The 20,385-nt window shown below is 42.5% G+C and overlaps 1 protein-coding gene across 2 annotated transcripts; it reads right to left on the minus strand.

Annotated features, from left to right (window-relative positions):
* Positions 1-681: 681 nt before the first annotated feature.
* Positions 682-16,832, minus strand: ccdc107 (coiled-coil domain containing 107). Of its 2 annotated transcripts, none has more exons than XM_040047038.1 (6): positions 16,496-16,832; positions 6,222-6,418; positions 6,075-6,144; positions 5,903-5,993; positions 5,522-5,631; positions 682-2,636 (listed from the first exon to the last, which is right to left on the minus strand). In XM_040047038.1, the coding sequence occupies exons 1-6, from the start codon at positions 16,635-16,637 to the stop codon at positions 2,299-2,301; spliced, it is 948 nt and encodes a 315-aa protein (XP_039902972.1). In that variant the 5' UTR covers positions 16,638-16,832; the 3' UTR covers positions 682-2,298. The 2 variants fall into 2 exon arrangements, with proteins under 2 accessions (XP_039902972.1, XP_039902971.1); XM_040047037.1 differs by having other exon boundaries at positions 6,222-6,421.
* Between the last annotated feature and the right edge of the window lie 3,553 nt (positions 16,833-20,385).

Here is a 20,385-nt window from a genome sequence, read left to right on the forward strand (position 1 = left end):
CTGGTGCCAGGCGTCTAGCAGATCTATCTAAACAAAAGGCTCTTATACTTAAAGAGATATACGTGTGTTTGCTATACCATATATCAACAAGAGAAGGTATGACCTCTCCCATGCTCCCAGAGTACTCTCTAATGCACACAAAGTTTGCAGACTATCAAGGATCAAACCTCTACCAATCTACAACTAATTATAAAACTCTAAGCATATATAAGTAGATATTTCTAAGCATAAATGACAATCAACAATACAAAACCTAACAGTTTCCGTTACAGATCGGGTAGCGACAGTGACAGACTGCATTTGGAGTACACTTCGGATTGGGACAGCCGTCGTCGCGTCGCTGTGACGTAATAGGTCTTTCAATGCGTACTCCGAAGCGTGCGGTCGCTGGATTGGGACACAGCCTCTGTCTCTAGCCTTGCTGTTCTCATATTGTTCCCTGCCACTGAGAGTACACCTTGGATGGTCCTGTAGAGAACAGCTGGTTTATTCTCCTGCCTTCTATCTCTCTGGTGTATCTCTTCAAGCAGCTGGCCAAGGCTGTGAGTCTTGACAGTTTTATATGTGTGTGTCGCACCATTGATGAAAACTTCTTTATAAGTGACATGAAGGCGAAAACATCGAATGATCCAGCATCATTTCATATTCACTGAAACTCCGAAAACAAGCAGAACCAAAGAATGACATTGAATTATTTTTATTTCATTCTAAGCCGAGCCAAGTTTAACGACTCAGCAGACACACAAAACACACAACCTTCATTACACAAATGTTAATATGCATAATAGGAACATAACAATATGAAACATGTAAGTAGGTTAAGGCAGACATTAGTGCTTTCCAAAACGTGTTGATGAGTAGTTGGTGTCAGAACTGTGACGTCTTGTTTTTTTATTTCTTCACATATAAGGCAAAGTCGTGCTTTGGTCTGACAACAGACAGTAAAGACCATCGCTCAGGGCAGCCTCTATTATTTTAAAGTCATTCGATTCATTTTACTACATCGGCATTAGTCCCACATGGAGCAAATTTAGATGCAAACCACACACACATGCTTAATATAACCATAGCTTCATTTGTGGAAGTACTACTTGCCATTAGTTCATATCAGCAAAAAGACAGAAGAGAAGCTGCCTTCAAACTACTGAGAACCCAAAAGCAGTCTGAGGTACACAGGAGCCTCGTCACAGTAAGCTCTGACTGTTAAAATGTCATCAGATAAATATTTAAATAAATAACAGCAAGAAGTGGTAAAGTGATGACTCGTGCTGACAGAAATGAAACATAAGGTCAAACGTTTCTATCATACCAGGTGAGGGTCATTGTGGCGTGCATTCACCGCGTACACACAAGGAAGTCACACATGCAATGTTTTCATGTATAAACAACTTTCCACACGTTGGACATATTTTTAGTTCCAAAAGGATCCAGCAGCAGCACTTGGTCATTTCCATTAGCACAGAGGGGATTTAGATCAACATTTTCTTTATGGGGAAGAAATCCTGAAACTATCAGACTCCGCACGAGCGCAGCTGAACCCAGCTGTCAAATCACAACTAGGCCGAAAGCAATCTGAGGGTGGCAGCACAGCCCTGCACTAGAGTCCGGTCGTCCTGCTTCATGGTGAGAACAACAGGCTCACAAGCAGACATGGTGCTTTGTCTCTGCAGGCTGAGCAAACAGCCGGCACAAGCTGCCCCACTGGTAGGTAAACACAACGTGTTTGCATTTAAATATTCAAGTAAGAGCAAAATTAAAATGAATGTCAGGAATAGATCCGATCAGTGTATAAAAAGCTTAAACAAACTGTTGTCTCTAATTTCCGCTACAGCACAAAGAAGAGAAGCCAAATGTGCGGTGGCTGAGTCTGTACAGGCGACAGGACGCAGACAAAGTTAGACTGCGTAGCATCACTGACAGACTCTGTTATGATGCAACAGGATGAATTTAAAAAAAAACATTTTAGGAACATGGAAACTCCTTAATGGGAATCTTTGAGCCTCGTTGAACCTTTTACCTTGTGTAACTGCAAACTGGCATCATTGCCTTTATAGGCCGAACTGACTACAAGCTGAATCTTGAGTGTCTTTGTTGCTAAGATTCTTTAAATTCATGGTGGAGCTGAGGAGAAAACAAGATCAGACCAAAGTGCCATCTCCATCTTCGGGAACATGTTACCAGGCTTTCTTTTCCTAAAGACTCTATCATACGTCCTTGATGAATATGCAGACAGGCTTTTGGGAAACATCTGAAGCATTTTTAAAGAATAAATATTTGTAATAATGTCACAGTTCAGGTTCATTCAGGCCTGTTGCGTCGCCTGAGGCCGGACACGAGCTGCTCCGCCCCAATCTCCTCCGTCTCACGTGAGGCTTCTAAAGAGGGTAGGAGCTCCGAGTGTTCCCACCCTCCTTCCTCCTCTTCTTCCTCTCTGTCACATTCTTCCACTGTTTCGTCTCCATCATATTCCTCTGGTCTCACTTCCTTCGTCTCTTCACCTTCTGCTTCATGCTTAATGTCTGAATGCTCTTCAGAAACTCTTGCAGTAGGCTCTGCTTTCTCGCTGGACGGCTGCTTGTCTGAAGTATCACTTGCCCCAAGGGACTCAATCAGGTCGTCCAGATTACGCTCGCCACCTGGAACAAAGAAGCTGATTAAAGAACAACATTTCTTCTTGTGCACGTACCGGAGAGCCAGCAATAAGCTTTATGAGTCAGGACTACACATGACATTGTATGTTCCACTCAAAGATATTTTTGTGACCAGTTCAACACCTCGAATTACTCAAGTTTGCCAAACATTTACAGCAAAGTTGTAGCAAATTTACTGAACAGTATTTCTTATTTTGCACCTAATGTGTGTGATAGGAGGAGCGCCACAGCTAGAGTTTCAAATCTCTGCCCTCTTTACTCCGCGTGCTTAGAGCCACATGTTTTCATTACTAACATTATTGAAACACAGCAGAACTGAAGTGAACTTGATGACAGGAGGACCAAAATCTGCAGATATCTTGTTTTTACAGCGAGCGGTGGATTTCAGTGTTACATCTCTCTGTGCCTTTTCTCAGCAGTGTGCACTCAGAGCAACTTCCTGTGAAAGGTGGTGTCAGTCAAAATGCAGCTATAGCAGGGCTGTATTAGTGCGTTCGATTGTGTGGCTGCTGGTTAAATTCATATGCACAACATTCCCAAACCAAGCTGTCCTCTTTGCATTTGACAAGACAAAGACAAACAATTTTATAAGCCAGAAGTGAATCGAGTGCTGTCACTCAGTTTCACTCTTTAATTTGTAGTAATAATAATGTTACAGCGTCGCGGCACAGAATTCAGTTTCAGGCTAAGAAAGAAAAGGAGACGAGATCAGATTCCTTAAAGAGTATCTGCTGTGATGGCGTTTTGTTGCTCCGACAGTCTATAAATGTCCATGCTGCGATGATGCGGGGAATGACAGGTTAGTGCGGCTGCTCCTCTCCGTCAGCTCTGACGCCAACACTGAGCGTAGTATTTCTGCTTCGACACATCACACGTGTCAGCTGATTATCTGCAGAAATGGTTTTTAATAACGAATCCTGTGGTGAGCCGAGTCTCTACCAAAGCTCAGCCAAAGGTTTTTAGTTGCTTTGTTTTAAAACAACTAAAAACATCTTTTTAAAATTGCATTTCGTTAACTTTTGTCTGTTTTTGTTTTATACTGTGTCATCTCTGTCTGAAGCGCTTTGTGATCTTTTATCTATGAAGGTGCTATATGAATAACATTAATGACTTTTATTCAGCCTCCTTTCATGTATCTACACTTGTGTAAACACACTGATTTCAGAGTAAAGGTGCATTTTTACTCTACTCGCTCCCTCATTTGCTCCCCAGGTTGCTCGTGGCAGATTGCTGTTCATTAACGAAATAAACGAGTTACATTTGTTTGTTTCTAAATGTGTGAATGAGAGACTGGCCCCACTCTGTAGCTGAGACACGCCTGCCTCTGGCACAGCATAACTATTCATCGCTGTTGAAAGATGATCGCAGACTGACTCCATTTTATGTGTCTCGATGTACCAAAGTGGGTTTGAAGATCACATAAACTCCGTTTTTATTTTGTGGAAGTAGAAGCAATGGACAGGATCCAGAGGAACAAATGACAATTAAAAAGGGAGAGTACGCTCCACCAACACGTGAGACTGTGGAGCCTTCAACTGGAAACTGCTTGGCTGAAATTGGACACCCAGCTGCCATCCAGAGATGATGCATGTAAAGCGTGAGGTTTGTGGTCAAACAGCAGAGTGCACACTATAAGGGCTTACAACGAGATCTCCAGGATGTGGCTAAAAATGGTGCAAGAAAAGGCACACAGGCCAAACTGAATCAGACGTGCTTTTTGATTCTCACGGGTGGAGTGGTGGAATATTTGGATCACACCTTCAGTTTTAGGAAGAGAAACCTGAGGAGAGAGCGACACCAACCAACCCTGCAGCCCACTCTGCTCTGCTGTCAGGTGTGACTGTGGTTGTCAGCTTCAACCACCTGATTTTAAAACACAGCCCACAGTCTTCACGCCACATGCAGGATGGATATCGAACAGTGCTGAATGCTGAGTTACTGCAAACCCAACGCTGACCATAAATGCAAAACAGAGAGAAACGAGTCGGCATCACGGTCCTGACCTGCCTCGCTTCAGCCACACACGCCTCTCCTTTAAAGGAGACCTAGAGTTAGACACTGTACACTACACTGGTACAGTGTACTGTACCAGTGTAGTGTACAGTGTAGTGTACACTACACTGTACACTACACTGTACACTGATACACTACGGTGCACTGCATCAAGATTTCCTCTCATGGACTGATCTGTGCAGGCGCTGATGTAGAAACATTTCTTTAAGCAATCAGTGATGTATTCAGACTTTTGCACCTGAATTTATTGAGTTTGTGAACAAACTTAGAAGTGCCTCTCACCATGCGTACGAACAAATGTCACCATCACTACGATTAGTACTACTGTTGTATTATTATTACTGTAACATCAGCTTTGAGTCATCCTGTATTTCAGCCACAGCCTCTCTTTTAAAAGATGTCCTCGCTGCAGCGTGGACCCTTTTACAAAGCCTGTCTGTGTCACTTTCCCCACTCACTCTTTCTCCTCTGGTGGGTCAGCTCTGCTTATACAGAGACATGTGGGCGTGTCACGTGCAGACAATATGCAGATTCCACAGGCCGGTCGAATTCACTAACATGACACGACAGCAAGAACAAAACAGGCTTTGTTAATGAGGACCATTGTTCTCAACTATCAAACATATCACGCTCCTTCAAACATCGACGATGTGCAGTAACAGTGTAAATCAAACACTGAGAGCGTTCTCCTCATTCGTCAGTAAGAACAATAGAAACTGGGATGTGTTTCTATTTTGCACACAATCTGCAAACAGCAACCACACAGTCTAGAGTCAGGTCTGCAACACCTGACAAATTCACTCTGATCACCACAAAGTGACTGAATTATGCTGCACGGTTAAAAACAAACAACCCACTGGTGGCACGGAGGGGTGGACAGTCCATTCCTCTCTTCTTCATCAGGTACCGAATGGTCTGCAGCTGAGACATGATCTCATTCTTCTGTTCCTGGGCCACCGACTTCACGCTGGAGGAACAAAAGAGAAGAGACGATTCTCACAGGGTCTGTGTTTGTCATAACGGCCGTTTTATTACATGAAACTAAAGTCAGGTGATCAGCGTTTGTGGAAATGCCTTTCAGACATAGAAACTCCTAAACAGCACCGCACAGTGTCTGATGCATGTGTGAAAAGGACAAATCAGCACTCGACACACAGGTGATCAGCTCCACGCCATCCTGTAGACGGGTGAGCTGTGTGGGGAACACCTGGAGAAACCTGACTGGGAAGGTCACTCACCAGTTGGTCAGCGGGTCCAGCTGGGTGAGGATGGAATTGAGCATCCTCTCTGTCTGTGCAAGCCTTTGTTCCAGCTCGTTCAACTGGTTCTCTGCATGAAAGCAAACACACACGATGGGGAAACCACAACTGAAACCAAATAAAACGTGCAAACACAAATCCTGACACACACCTGCCTCCATGGATTTTTTGGCCCCTTTTGCAAACTTGTCCTTTTGGGCCTTGTCGTCTGTAGACCTGATCTGGAACAAAAACAAACATGACGGCTCAAACTGTAGATGCTATCCGAGACCTGAGGTGCTGCAGTGTACGTAGTTACCTTCAAAAACTTGTATGCTGCAAACACTCCCACTCCAATGGCGTAGAGCGGCATCAGCGTGAACACGTAGCCCTTATTGCTGCTCGATTTGTATTTGTCACTCTTCAGCTCTTGCTCCACCCGTTTCTTCATCTGCTGCAAGTTCTCCGGGGACTGGCCGGCGCCGTTCATATTGATGGGCTGACCTCGCGCTGGGCCTGCTGACACAACATTGTGACGGACGTCAGAAACACGCTAAGAAACCGCATTCATGGCACATGAGCACCGTTCCAAATCGTTTGTCTTAAAGCAGATAGTGAGGTGAGGGTCAGGGGTGTTACCAACAAGCTACGGTAGGGGTTTAAGTCACATGTTTACGTAGTGCTGTATGACAGTAGGAGTTTTTATAGTGCAATCATCTGCTGTTAAAGGCCGTTCATGCACCACCCTGCTTTTACAGCCTTTCATAGTTTACTTAGTGATAGTTCATCTCTAAACAGCTACTTTCAGGCTGTTTCCTGACAGGTGACGATGACAGACAAATGTCAGCATCACATTTTATGGACTGGATTGGAACAGGCACCCATGATCACCATAACAAGTGTGATTACTGTGTGAAGGAGTCCAATGAGACTCTGTGTGTGTGTGTGTGTAAGATTCAAGCTTCAATAATCATATTTGCTAAAGACCTCCTGCAAACAGAAAAGGTCTCCGAGTCATGATGTCATCACCAGCTGACCCGTCACACGTCGTGCAGCATCCTCACACTCTGCTCTGCTTCCACAGGTCCTTTCTTGGCACCCTCTCATATGTTTTTTCTACACAGTACACAACAAGTGCACAAACATACACATAAGGAACACGTGTAGACGATCAGTGTCAAACACTGTGTGCGGCAGTACTCTGCAACTAGACACCGGTGCTGGGAATCTTGACGCTCCATTTGGCCACAGATTTGAACTGACCTCAGTCCTAATGCCACTTAATGGGGGCAACACATATAATCATCATCATCATCATCATCATAGTTTAAGCCACATCTAATGTGCTGCTACATCACCACATCCGTCACCTCTTCCTCTAGCACGTGGAAGGTTTTTCAGAGCAGGCTCCTCCGTTTGCACAAAGCTGTATGAAACCCGGGAGGACGTCATTTCACACGGGAAGCTTTGCCCTGCAGGGCCTTTCAAAGGTTTACTGCTGTTTTTGACAGTTTCTGGGAGGCTGAGAACTTACACTGCACTGTTGGAAACAGTTTTGATGCTGTTTTGTTGCAAATTGTGCACAATAATGTTTATTTTCATTTTTCCTGCAGTTTATCAAAATGAGTGCATCTCAAAAATGAAACTATGAAGATGCTCAGAATAAATTTTCTATGCTTTGAAACTATTTTATGCAGCTTGTTTTGTATTTACAGATCTGGGGGATCAAACTCTGAAATTTCTCTAACTAGAAATATGTGTAAACAAACAAAAACTATTTTTGGAGTTTATTGTTTTTGCAATTTCCTGTGGACTAATTACACATCATTACAATTTGGGATATACTGCTTGTATTGATGTATAGCAACTTGAAAAGTCCAAAATGGCACTACAGCATGTAAAAATGTAAAAATGCAAAGCTCTGGCGGACTTGGTTCTATGCAGGGGCGGAGCGTGGGGGTGGCTTACTGGGCTTAAGCCCGGGTTGTTTTGTCAGAAGCCCGGGGTCTTTTGGAGTGTAATTTTTTCATAGTTAGATGTCTGGCTGACAACTGTATAAAACAAAAAGTACACACAATATTCGAAGCACATAGTGCACACTGTGGGAATTTACGACTGTGCGTGAATCCCCCCTGATATTGGTATGATCCGAGCTCAGGCACTAAGCGACTGAGCGAGGGGGCGGGGCAGCTGCTGCCCTGTGAGTGCACTGTTGGAGAAACGGAGCCAGCCATACTAAGGAGAGCTTAAGTTCGACCAGGTACCAAAGCAAATCATTCGTACCGTACAAATAATGTAAATATGACGGTGCATCACGAAAGATTGATATCAAACTGATCACTTGACCAATATTACGTTACTTGCTCTTCAAGTGAATCAACAAATGGCGAAATGAAAAGCGAACAAATGCTATTTTTTTTTTTTTTTTTTAGAGAGTCTTAGCTTACGTGTGTTTATTTCATATTTTCAGTTCTTACCCTCCCCGACTAAATCGGTTTCAGTTATGTACTGAAATATAAGAATGGACATTAGAGGCTTCTTTCAAAGAAAAAACTCAGGTAAATGTTATTTTATATATTATGCTTTGTATATTGTTCAGTATATTTCTATGCAAAACAAGAGGGATTTCAGTACACAGCAGGATATTCACATTTGTAACCAGATATTTACATACACTTTAGGGATAAAACATAAAACATTTTTACTGTACAACATCAATTTAGAGTAAACTTTTGTTTTAGATAAATAATTCAAAATATATTTTCAATTATTTAAGTGCCAGAATAAAGAGAGACAGAGCTGTCTATTTTTTATCACTTTCATCAAATTTAGGAGCACATGTACACTAAGTTTTTTAATTAATAAGAAAACTCCAGACGATTCCATCCTGAGCTGAAGAAGCTTCTGATAGGTTAGTAGAGTCCATGTGAGTAAATTGGTGGCACATCTTTTGATGCATATAAGGCAAAACACAGAGCCTGTTTCTGTGACATGGGAAAATCAAGAGATGTCAACCAAAACACCAGGAAAAGAATTGTGGAGCTCCATAAGTGTGGCTCAATTTTGAATACAATTTGGTGCCATTTGAAATTAAGAAATACAGATAGTTTCTCTCTTTACTCTTAAAGTTAACAAATATGTTTTTTATATTTATCAATCTAAAAAAATAAACATTTAGTCTGATTTGATGTTACAATTAAAAAAGTGTTTGTGTTTTGATCTGAAGAGTACATAAATATCTGGTTTCAACTGTATATTTGATGATTGTCAGCACAAAGAGGGAGAGAGAGGAACAGAGAGGGAGATGGAGAATGAGGACAGAACAGAGATGGAACAAGAGCAGGTGAGACACACATGTTAGTCAAATGGTCGTTTACCAAAAGTATCACCGTATCATAGGTACTCATGTATCTCGTACCTAGTGTTTCTTTTTAGGTTTGCTATTTTTCAAATTCTATATTTATTAAGTTATGCAGGCTTGTTTGCACAACAAGGCTAAACAATTATATAAACTTTTCTCAATCTAAATAGTGGACTTTGGTAGAATTAAAAAAATAAGTGTAGTGCAGGTCTATGATGATTTTTAGTGCTACTATCATCTAGTTCTGATTCTGGTTCTGTCTTGGTTACTGTTGTAGTCCTGTTTTAATTCTGGATCAGTTCTGGGTCTGGTTGAATTGGGGTTTAGTCCACGTGTCTTGATACAGGCCCGACTTTGTTCTGCCTTGCTGCTTAATTAAAAAACTAGTTTAAGGTGTCCTGCACATGTGATATATATTTTTCCCTATATGAAGTCATTCTTTTTTGAACAAAACTCAAAACAGAGCCAATTAATCTTTCAGTCATTTCTAACCCCCCCCCCAAAAAAAAAAAAAAAAAAAAAATCCCACATGCATACTACCCTTTAGGGCTAAGCCCCGGGTGTTTCAAATGTCTGGCTCCGCCTCTGGTTCTATGGTGGGCTTTAGAATAGAATAGAATAGAATAATCCTTTAATTGTCCCACAAGGGGAAATTTGGATGTAACAGCAGCAATAAAGACACAAATACAAACAAACAGTACACAGGACACAGAACAGAAACATACACAATTTTTACATATTTACATCAAGGACAATGGTTACTATAAACAGAGTACTGTACAGTTATTAATTTAAATAAAATTAACTACAGATAAGAGGTAGGGCTGCCACAAACGATTATTTTGATAGTCGACTAGTCACCGATTAATTTTGCGATTAGTCGACTAATCAGATCATCATCCATTGAACATAAAAGTACAGCTTATTGCACCAGCAGCATCTGCTCTTATATAACTATCATTAGCTTACAGCTTTAAGTGTTTAAGGTCTGTGCTAATTAAAAATAAAGACAAGATGATAGTTTATTAAATTTTAATGAAATTTGCAGATTGTTTCGGTGAGTTTAATAAACTCCTTGCTATCTAAAATATAACAGGACACCGGAGTAAATTCTGAGCATCTCACACTTCTGATGATCAGCTGTCTGCTTGAAGTTTATTCAGCTGTGTATAAACTATAACTTTAATCTCACCCAAACTGATTTACTCAGGAACAAATAAAATACTAAAAAAAAGCCAAACAACAACATTTTTAAGTTATCTAAGTGACTCATATATCATGTTTAACCTGAGTAGCGAAAGACGGCGGTGGGTTTGAAAACGATTTGCCGGGAGTCCGGTGTTCTCACGGCTCTAGTGAGCCTAGCCCCCGGCTAGCTATCGAGCTAGTGGGTAACAGATGTCTCCGAAAACGTCAGAGCGCTTTTGAAAATATGCGGTGTCTTGATAAACTGAGCAGATATTTGAGGTTTACACAGCTACATTCTCGCCTGAAAATATGTTAAACGTTTATTTTATGACCCAGAAAGAATAATAAGAGTAATGTTAAAACTAACTAGCTGCCGCCATTGTTGGAAACTGAGCTGGGCTGCGCTATGAATTCTGGGACACAGCTTCTTCTTCGGGGTTTAACGGCAGCTGGCATCCTTGTACATGCAGTGCTGCCATCTTCTGTTTCAGTCCGTTATTACACTCTTAAATCCTACTACTTATTCCTGCGTCTTTTGTGATCTTACAAAGCTTCAAACGACGCGTCGACTATTAAATCAGTCGTCGACGATTCTGATAGTCGACGTAATCGTGACTAGTCGACTAATCGTGGCAGCTCTAATAAGAGGCAAACCAGGTTATAGTGCGAATCGGTTGATAAAATAAAATAGTGCAGTTACAGATGTAAACATCTATGATTGTTGGGAGCAGTTCTGATTGTACAGTCTGACAGCTGCAGGGAGGAAGGACCTGCAGAAACGCTCCTTCATGCATCGAGGATGCATCAGTCTGTCACTCTCTCTGCAGCAACATCTACATGCATGGGGTGGGAGACTCTGTCCATCAGAGATGTTATTTTGGCCAGAGTCCTTCTGTCTCCACCACCTGCACTGGGTCCAGGGTGCATCCCAGAACAGAGCTGGCCTTCCTGATGAGTTTATCCAGCCTCTTCCTCTCAGCTGCCGATAAACCGCTGCTCCAACATACAACACTAAAAAAATGACAGATGCCACCACAGAGTGGTGCGATTGTGGCTCAAGAGTTGGGAGTTCGCCTTGTAATCGGAAGGTTGCCGGTTCGAGCCCCGGCTTGGACAGTCTCGGTCGTTGTGTCCTTGGGCAAGACACTTCACCCGTTGCCTACTGGTGGTGGTCAGAGGGCCCGGTGGCGCCAGTGTCCGGCAGCCTCGCCTCTGTCAGTGCGCCCCAGGGTGGCTGTGGCTACAATGTAGCTTGCTATCGCCAGTGTGTGAATGTGTGTGTGAATGGGTGGATGACTGGATATGTAAAGCGCTTTGGGGTCCTTAGGGACTAGTAAAGTGCTATATAAATACAGGCCATTTACAGAGTCATAGAAGGTCTTTAAAAGCGCTCCCTGGACTCCAAATGACCTCAGCCGCCTCAGCAGGTAGAGTCTGCTCTGACCCTTCCTGTAAAGAGCATCAGTGTTGTGGCTCCAGTCTAGTTTATTATTCAGGTGAACACCCAGGTACCTATAAGAGTCCACTATCTCAATGTCCACTCCCTGGATGTTCACCGGGGTCAGTGTGGTGGGTCTGCGTCTCCGGAAGTCCACCACCAGCTCCTTGGTTTTCCCGGCGTTGATCAGCAGGTGGTTCTGCTGACACCAGTCCACAAAGTCCAGAGTCCACTGTCCGTACTCCGAGTCGTCCTCACCTGTGATGAGGCGACTATGGCAGAGTCGTCAGAGAACTTCTGTAGGTGGCAGCGTGGGGAGTTGATGGAGAAGTCTGCAGTGCAGAGGGTGAAGAGGAACGGTGCCAGCACAGTGTGGGGCCCCCGTACTGCAGATCAGCCTGTCAGAGACACAGCCCTGTGACCTCACATACTGTGGACGTTCTGTGAGGTAGTCCAGTATCCACTGGGACATGTGGTGGTCCACAAGGGTTAAAGGGTTAACCAATGAACCCTACGACACCACACACACCCAGTCCACACAGACAGCCTGATGGTGGAGTTGATCTCAGGACCATCATGCTGTGAGGCAACAGTGCTAACCACCACAGACAGATGAAGGCTGGGGTTTTGAGCACAGTGGAGAAGCAGGCAGGTTTGTGGCTGTGCAGAGCAGCCACAAACCTGCCTGCTGATCCTGAGCACAGGAGTGTGGAGAACTCATCATCCAGGCAAATAAAGAGTGGGCAGAGCAGCCAAAGGTTTGAGGGCTGTGAGCAGGTGAAGCTGCAGACTGAGGCGGAGCGCTGGATGAGAGACTGCAGGTTCTGGTCAGACGTGGCTGAGATGATGAACTCTACTTTTACAATCATTATTTCAAACGTGTTTCTTACATTTTTGTAGCTAGCTGTGAGGTCAGTATTAAAATGTAGGCAGTGCTCTGGTTTTTATCTTTAATCCCACACACTAGAGCTGCTCGATATAACGATATATATCGATGATGATATAAAAACCTCTATCGTTTGTTTCGTGGTGTCACAAAATAAACTGCAATATTTGTTCATGGTTCTGATGGTCACTGTAGTGGCTATATTAATTTCTTAAAGTTCTCTCTTTCTCTTATATTTAATATAACCACACTATGGACGGACAAGCGCCTGTTTTTATGTGTTGTCGTTAGCAACAACGAGGGTAAAACCATCGCGTGTCCGCTTGTTTATGTTCCACATAAACCTTTCACAATAAAGCTCAAGATCCTGTTGAGACTTTTCAAAATAAACTGAATCACGTGAAAGAGCAGATTATTTACGGATGAAAAGTAAAAAAGAGCCGCCAGGTGCTAAAAAATAAACCTTAGACTCAAACGTTAGAACAGGCTTCTCCCCGCAGCACGCCGTGTAATAAATACTCACAAAGAAAACAACGGCCGTTACAACTTAGGTCTAAAAATGTATCGTTTCATGCATCGGTTAAAGCAGCGGTCCCCAACCTTTTTTACGCCACGGACCAGTTTATGCCCGACAATATTTTCATGGACCGGCCTTTAAGGTGTCGCGGATAAATACAACAAAATAAAACTAGTACCGGTACTGAAAAAAAGAAAATTTATTCATAACACACAAAAGACCCAGGAAAACTGAGTAAACGATAAAAACGATAACAAAATAACGCTGAAAACCTATAAAAACCCTGAAAACCATACATTTCACACCTGAGCCTCAACTCTCGCGGCCCGGTACCAAACGACTCACGGACCAGTACCAGTCCGAGGCCCGGGGGTTGGGGACCGCTGGGTTAAAACACTCAACTCCAGCTACACGACGCCCAGCTTGAAACACTTCACGCAAGTCGCGCTGCCCGAGATTCACAGAATTTACAGAAAATGTTACATTTTTGTGATTTATATCGTTATCAGGACGATAGACGTCTTATATCGGGATATGAGATTTTGGTCATATCGTACAGCCCTACCACACACTATCCAAAATTCTCTTTTAACTAGAGCTGGGCGATAGAACGATAACGATATGTATTGCGAAATAACTTTTTCTCGATAGAAAAGTTAAACTATTGCGATAGGCCTCACCGCTCTTGTCCTCTTAAAAAAAACAAAAAAAAACAGCCAATCCAAATTAAGTAGCGCAGAGCCGAACCAATCACAGCCGCAGCGTCACGTGACTTGTTACGTACAGCACAAGTGCCAAGCCACACATGTGTATTTGTTTGGGAAGCAGCCAGCCGCCGTACCGCTGGGTAATGGAGGAAATGAGTGCGCCGACTAGAGAAACATCAACCGAGAGCGTGACCGAAGGTTACCGAAGAGAAAACAGATGATGGTTCCAATGCCGGAGAGATTGTCGAACGGAAGAGCCATAGAAGTTCCGTAGTGTGGAGGTATTTCGGCTATTTCAAGTCTGACAAAAACAGAGCAGCGCGCACTGTAAATGTGCCAAAAGCAAGTCTGGAAATACAATAAACTGGTGCATGCTCAATCTCTGACTGGAAGCGCTGATTCGTCATTCGGCTTTTGTCAGACTAACGTAACTGTTACAACTGTTTGAAAAGCTCAGCTACACAACAAGGAGAGATCGAGAATTTCCTTTTAGTTCTCAGTTTATTTGATATTGACAAAAGTTAGTCAGTTTTGTCTGTTCTTCTGTAAAACAAACTAAGATTTTTTTTTAGAATTAATATTTTGTTTCTAAGTGGAATTGACAATTTAGTCTGTTGCGTTTGTTCTATTTTGAAACTTAAACACTTTAGCGAATAGCGCTTTAGCAAATATTGCAAACTTTTGTGTAGTTTGCAATATTTGCCTTTATTTATCTGAAAAAGTCTCATGTTCCTTAAGCACATCTACCCTGTTAAACTTATTATGGGAAATAAATATTTAAATCAAAACAAGCTGCTGATTATTTCACATTTTACTTGTGAGCAACGGCACATTTAAATCTTACAAATATAGTTATTTGGCTGATATCGTGATATATATCGTTATCGCCTGAAATGAAAAAAACATATCGTGATATGAAAAAATCTTATATTGCCCAGCTCTACTTTTAACTCTTCATCGTGGTCGTCTTCTTTAACAATGATATGTTTTGCATCTGTTAGCTGTTGTGTTACTTGTTATACCCTTTGTTTATTAGGCTTCTGTCATATTTTAACTTTAAAATCTGTAATGACAAGGATTCAATGAAAATGAACAACTGAGCTTCATCAAGAAGACGATGTATGTGCCATTACTGCTGTTGTGGTAGTTCTAGTGTGTAAAGGAGCTGCCTTTTTGGAGGCTTTGACCTGCCAGGGTGTGTCTTGTTGTTCGGGCTTTATTACCCTTAGTGGGTGAACTGGTAATTCTAAATGAATGTGAGTGGGAATGGTTGTATGTGCCTGTGTGTTAGCCCTGCGACGGACTGGCGACCCGTCCAGGCCGTACCCTGCCTCTCTCCGTGTGGTAGCTGGGAGTTGACACTTTATGTTACACGCTATCACTTGTATGTAAGCAAATGTTATCAGTTACGAAGACAGCCCTGCATCAAAGACCTTGCTTTAGTAGCTAGGAGACTGTTGCAGTTGCCCACAGTTTACATGGAAGATGCCAACTTGTCTGCAAACTCTTGCTAACGACCAACGAGCAGATGTAAAATTAGAAAAAGAGCGGCACAAACCAGAAATGGGGAATCTTGGATTTCAAAGTAAAAGCTGAGGCCAACACATTTTAAACGGTGTAACTTTTACTCTGAAGGTAAATGGTCTCACCGCTGCTAGCCAACTTTGCAGTCGCCATGTTCCCCCTTCACCAACCTGCCAGCGATCAAAGCAATCCTAACTGGGTTTCTGAGACCGCTCCACATGCTTCTTTGCAACCAATGTCACTTTCTCACTGCCACCAAACATTCACCAGCTGGTGGAGGAATGCACATTTTTACCCACTGACTGGTGGGCTCTGGGTCTAGGTGACAGGCCTTCTTCACCTGACCCTCCAGCATGACACGTCCACACAATGCACTGACATCATTAGCAGTTACAGGACTGCAAACCCTGTAACTCTTTTGTCCTCCTCCTACAAATGAGGGCTTCAGCCATTCTTCAGCTGGATTTCTCAGGACACACTTTTTGCCCCATTCTGATGTTTCAAGTGAACGTTAACTAAAGTTCTGCAGTCCTGTAGAAACACATCAATGATGATGAATAACTGCATGAATACGCAGGTGTGCGGCTAATAAAGGCACGTGTATTTTGGGATGGAAGGACATAATTCATTAATGGCCTCCACGGCGTCACGGATGAAGGATGTCACAGACATAAATACACAAACTCACATGTGTGTACAGATCTCCACCAATCTGTCATTTCATTAGGAATAATGTGTGTAAGCTGAACCGACCGAGGGTGGATCTGATCACACTTAAACATAAATAAGGTAGAAACACACAGAATCTGTAATAACCAAGTTTCTCTGGAAAATTTAATATACTCGCTTTCCCCCCTCACGATAACTAGTACAACGTGAACCTCAAAGCAAATGTGGAAATCAAGCCAAATCTCGCGATAACTAGAGCAAAGTGAACCTCAGAGTGCCCAAGAACCAGTTGTATATTCCTACCTTTTCTGCTGTGACGAGCGTCCAGTTTGGCGTCCTTCGCCGCGGTCCCGCTGCCAAAGCCGTACAACCGCGGCAGCACGACAAACATGAAGAGCACGCCCGTGAAAGCCAGAGCGACTTGTTGTGATGTTGACAAAACCATCTTTCCGTAAAGCCGCGGAAGGAAGGAGCAGCGTAGCAAGCAACTAACGCTGCTAAGTGCTAAGAGAGACGCGAAACAGTAACCTCACACAGTCAGGCCAACGAGAAAACTCTCGGTAACTTGCATGAGTCCAAAACTCAGCCCGCTGCTCTGCAAAACAAGCCTCCCGGAAGCGGACGTTTTCTTCTTCTTTTTCCTGGTTTGGGTGGAGGCTGAAGAATGCACCGTAGTGCATTACTGCCCCCTACAGGAAGACAGATGAGCAGCAAACGTGAACAATGGCTCTTGTCTTAATTCAGACATGAAATGAAGCGATATTAAGAGCCATGATAGTCACAGAGTAATACTTGGGCGAGGTGTTGTATTTTATTTTTGTAGTAGACTTGTTTTTATCCTGATGTTTCTGTCATTCGCTACATCGATCACTACGGCCGTCTTCTTCTGTTTGTCTACCACCACTATGTCCGGTTGGTTAGCCACCAACATTTTGTCCGTCTGTATCTGGAAGTCCCACAGGATCTTAGCTCGGTCATTCTCCACCACCCTTGGGGACATCTCCCATTTAGACCTCGGGACTTCCCGGTCATATTCAGCACAGATGTTTCTGTATGCTATGCAGGCTTATATACAGTTTATGTTATGGTTATGGCTTCCTTCTGCTTAGCGTACAGGTGCTGGAATTGGGGTGAAACCCTTCATGTATGGTCAGGAGCTTCCTTGTCTTGATGTCAGTGGCTTCTATCTCCTCCTTTGGCCAGCTTATTATCCCAGCAGGCTACCTGATCACGGGTAGGGCGTAGCCTAGATCTTGTTCTCAACGTTCACCTGACTTCTCAGGACTTGCCTGACCCTCTGCAGGTACTTGTAACTGTCCTCTATGTCTGCAATGTTGCCTTCTGGTAGCTCGATCCCCTCAGTTCTGACTACCTTCCCTCTCTTTGTTATTATCCGACTGCACTTCTCCAGTCTGAATGACATTCCAATGACGAAAAAGAATCAGCTTACAAGGAAACATATCTGGGAAATCATTTTGTTTTGTCGAACATAATAAGAACATGCTGACCTTCTGCTGAGTTTTCTTTTTACGGCTCGTTCCACCAAAGGGTTGGAAAAAAGCAGTTTGAAAGAAGTTTCTGTTGCTATTGGTCAGTTTTTCCTGGGTCCCATCACTGCTGCAAAATTCTTTACAATAGTGACAAAAGAGACGGTACATTTTCCCTCAACCTTTTACTTTGTACAGTAAAATACTGTAAAAACATTTGACAGCATCTTATGATACAAATCCTCATAAAGTACTCTTAAACTTACTGAAACTCTTTACACTGAAGCCTCTTCAGTGAGTTTTTAGGACATCCTGATAATAATGAATCACAGTCGTCCAGCCTGGAAGTAATAAATGCATGAACTAGTTTTTCAGCGTCACTCTGAGATTTCTAACTTTAGAGATGTTGCACAAATCACAACTAAGCTGTTACATCACTGAAAGTAGCCTCTGATAAAGCGCACGTCTCACATTCTTGTGGTTTCTGAGCTGTAACAACAAAGGATCAGTCGTCTCTACCTTACATTTTTATGTTGTTTTCAACCAGTGAAACACATTTCAGCTATACTCGTGTCTTTGAACACACTCGACTTAAAAACCAGTGTAAGGGCAGATAAACACATCATGATATAATGCATGTTTCTTGTCATGAAGTGTGAGGCAAGTTTATGTTTATGCATAAGATTATTTAAGGCCACTCATTTGTTTGTTTGTTTGGCATGTCAGAATCAGAAAGACTTTATTTATCCTCGAGGGGCAATTAAGATACAACAGAGCAGCATGACGTTGAAGATAAGGACAGGGCATAACAGGCAGTAAGAGTGAGATAATAAATACACAGAATATACAGTATATACACAGTTTTAACATTAAAGTGACCGAATAGGTGAATAAATAACTGTAAGTAACTAAAAGTGAATAAAGTGTCGGCAGTATGAAAGAGTAGCTGACGGGCAGTGACCCGGAACCGGATCTCAGCAGCACTTTGTCTTGTAACTTGCTAATAAAGATTGAAACAAGAAGGTAATAATATGAAAATAACCAAGTAATAACCTGCAAACACAATATAAGCTCTGTAATATTACACTGAAATGTATGCAACTGCTAACAATATGATAAGCTGCTAATGTTAAAGTAGTAACATGTGTACATTAGAATTTTAATGTATAGATTTCAAAGTGGTAATAACCTCATAATAATACTGTTTGATACTATAACAATAATAGGCTAGTATTATTGTAACAGAATGCACAGATGGACTCTGGGTTGGGACACAACATCATTTGTGCTGTGATAATCAAACTTGTGCATTATTATGGAAATCTGAAGCAGATCGATGACACAAACAGGTACCTGTCATGGTCCTGAGTCTGCCGACTCAGTGTTTTGTGTTTCTTCATGCTTTTGTTTATCCTGAGTATGTATTCTGTTATGATTTGCCATTTGTTAGGTTTCTGTTCTGTGCCTGTCCTGGTCCCACTTCTGTCTATGGTGTCACACTGTGTGTGAATCTGTCTGTTTAATTCAGCGTCTTGTCTGGTTCTCTGTGTCTGAGTTTCCTGTTTTATTCCGAAGGTCTCTGTCTCATGTGAGTGTGTTCAGATTACGCTTCCTCTGTCCCGTCAGCTTTGATTTCTCCCAGGTGTGTTTCCCTCCTGTTGCTCATCCCCTGATTGCTGCTGTGTGTATTTAAGCCCTGTGTGTTCGCCTGCCTGTTGTTGGTTTGTCTGTGTTCCATGGTGTCCTGTCCCTCGTCTGTGGTGCTCTGCCTCGCCCCCATTCTGGTACCCTCTCAGGTTTGTCATTTAGTTTTGTCTTCCCTCTTTTGCCATCTCACCACTGTGTAAATAAAACATCCCTAGCATTATCATCTACTGCCTGCGTTTTGGGTCCTTTCTCCTATTGATGGGCAGATGAAGCTTCATGAAGCACTGAAGCTTTTCATCCAATTGGTTCACCCCAGTGCAAAGCGTCTTGAAGCTTCATTTGCTCTAGTAGGACACCTACTGGACGTAAAAATATTAGTTGGCATGAATTTGAAGAGTGTGGCCTTTTGCACACAGCCTGTAAATGTCAACAACAAAAGGAGTGTGTAAAACATGTATATTGTAGTGATGCAGTATACTGTGTATATTTATACTGGCAGTATGGAAAATGATTATTTGGAAATGCTTAAAATGGAAATGATCATTTACTGTGAGGTGTGGTTGGGGTGTGGACAGTAGTTGTGCTTTTGTAACGTTGAGGTATGGACAGCTACACACTGAGGCTTTGAGCCTCAGTCCTGCCTGTTCACATTTTATTCTATTAAAAACTAAATTTTCACTGCTTTTATGACCTTTTAGTGGGGAGAACATAGCTAGGATTTAACGATTTAACAAATCTTTTGAATCCTTTGTCCTCCACAATGCTAAATGTCTGGGAGTCCTCAATCACCATGCTAACCAGGTCTTCATCTATTTGAGATTGTTCTCCTGAGGAAAGACAATAAAGACAAAACACAAATATAAATATCTCACACGTCACTTATTACAGTTGTTTAATATTGTTATATCATTTAGTAACATTACTGCATGCTATATTATCATTGCATTTGATGGCTCACCTGGTCTTGCTCCACAATCGCTGTTCCCCTTATTCTCATGCAAAGCTCTGTAGTGCCTAAGCATGGATGAGGTGTTGTTGTTATATCCCAGCTCCCTGGCA

This window comes from Simochromis diagramma, unplaced genomic scaffold, assembly GCF_900408965.1.
Source record: "Simochromis diagramma unplaced genomic scaffold, fSimDia1.1 OVJJ01000331.1, whole genome shotgun sequence".
Taxonomy (NCBI): domain Eukaryota; kingdom Metazoa; phylum Chordata; class Actinopteri; order Cichliformes; family Cichlidae; genus Simochromis; species Simochromis diagramma.

Bases quoted from the DNA above. Each gene is read 5' to 3' on its own strand.
- ccdc107 (XM_040047037.1), bottom strand. From the start codon at position 16,637: ATGGTTTTGTCAACATCACAACAAGTCGCTCTGGCTTTCACGGGCGTG. The intron at 6,145-6,221 runs GTAACTACGTAC...TTTTTGTTCCAG, and splicing joins CAGCATACAAGTTTTTGAAG to ATCAGGTCTACAGACGACAA. The intron at 5,994-6,074 runs GTGTGTGTCAGG...GCTTTCATGCAG, and splicing joins CAAAAAATCCATGGAGGCAG to AGAACCAGTTGAACGAGCTG.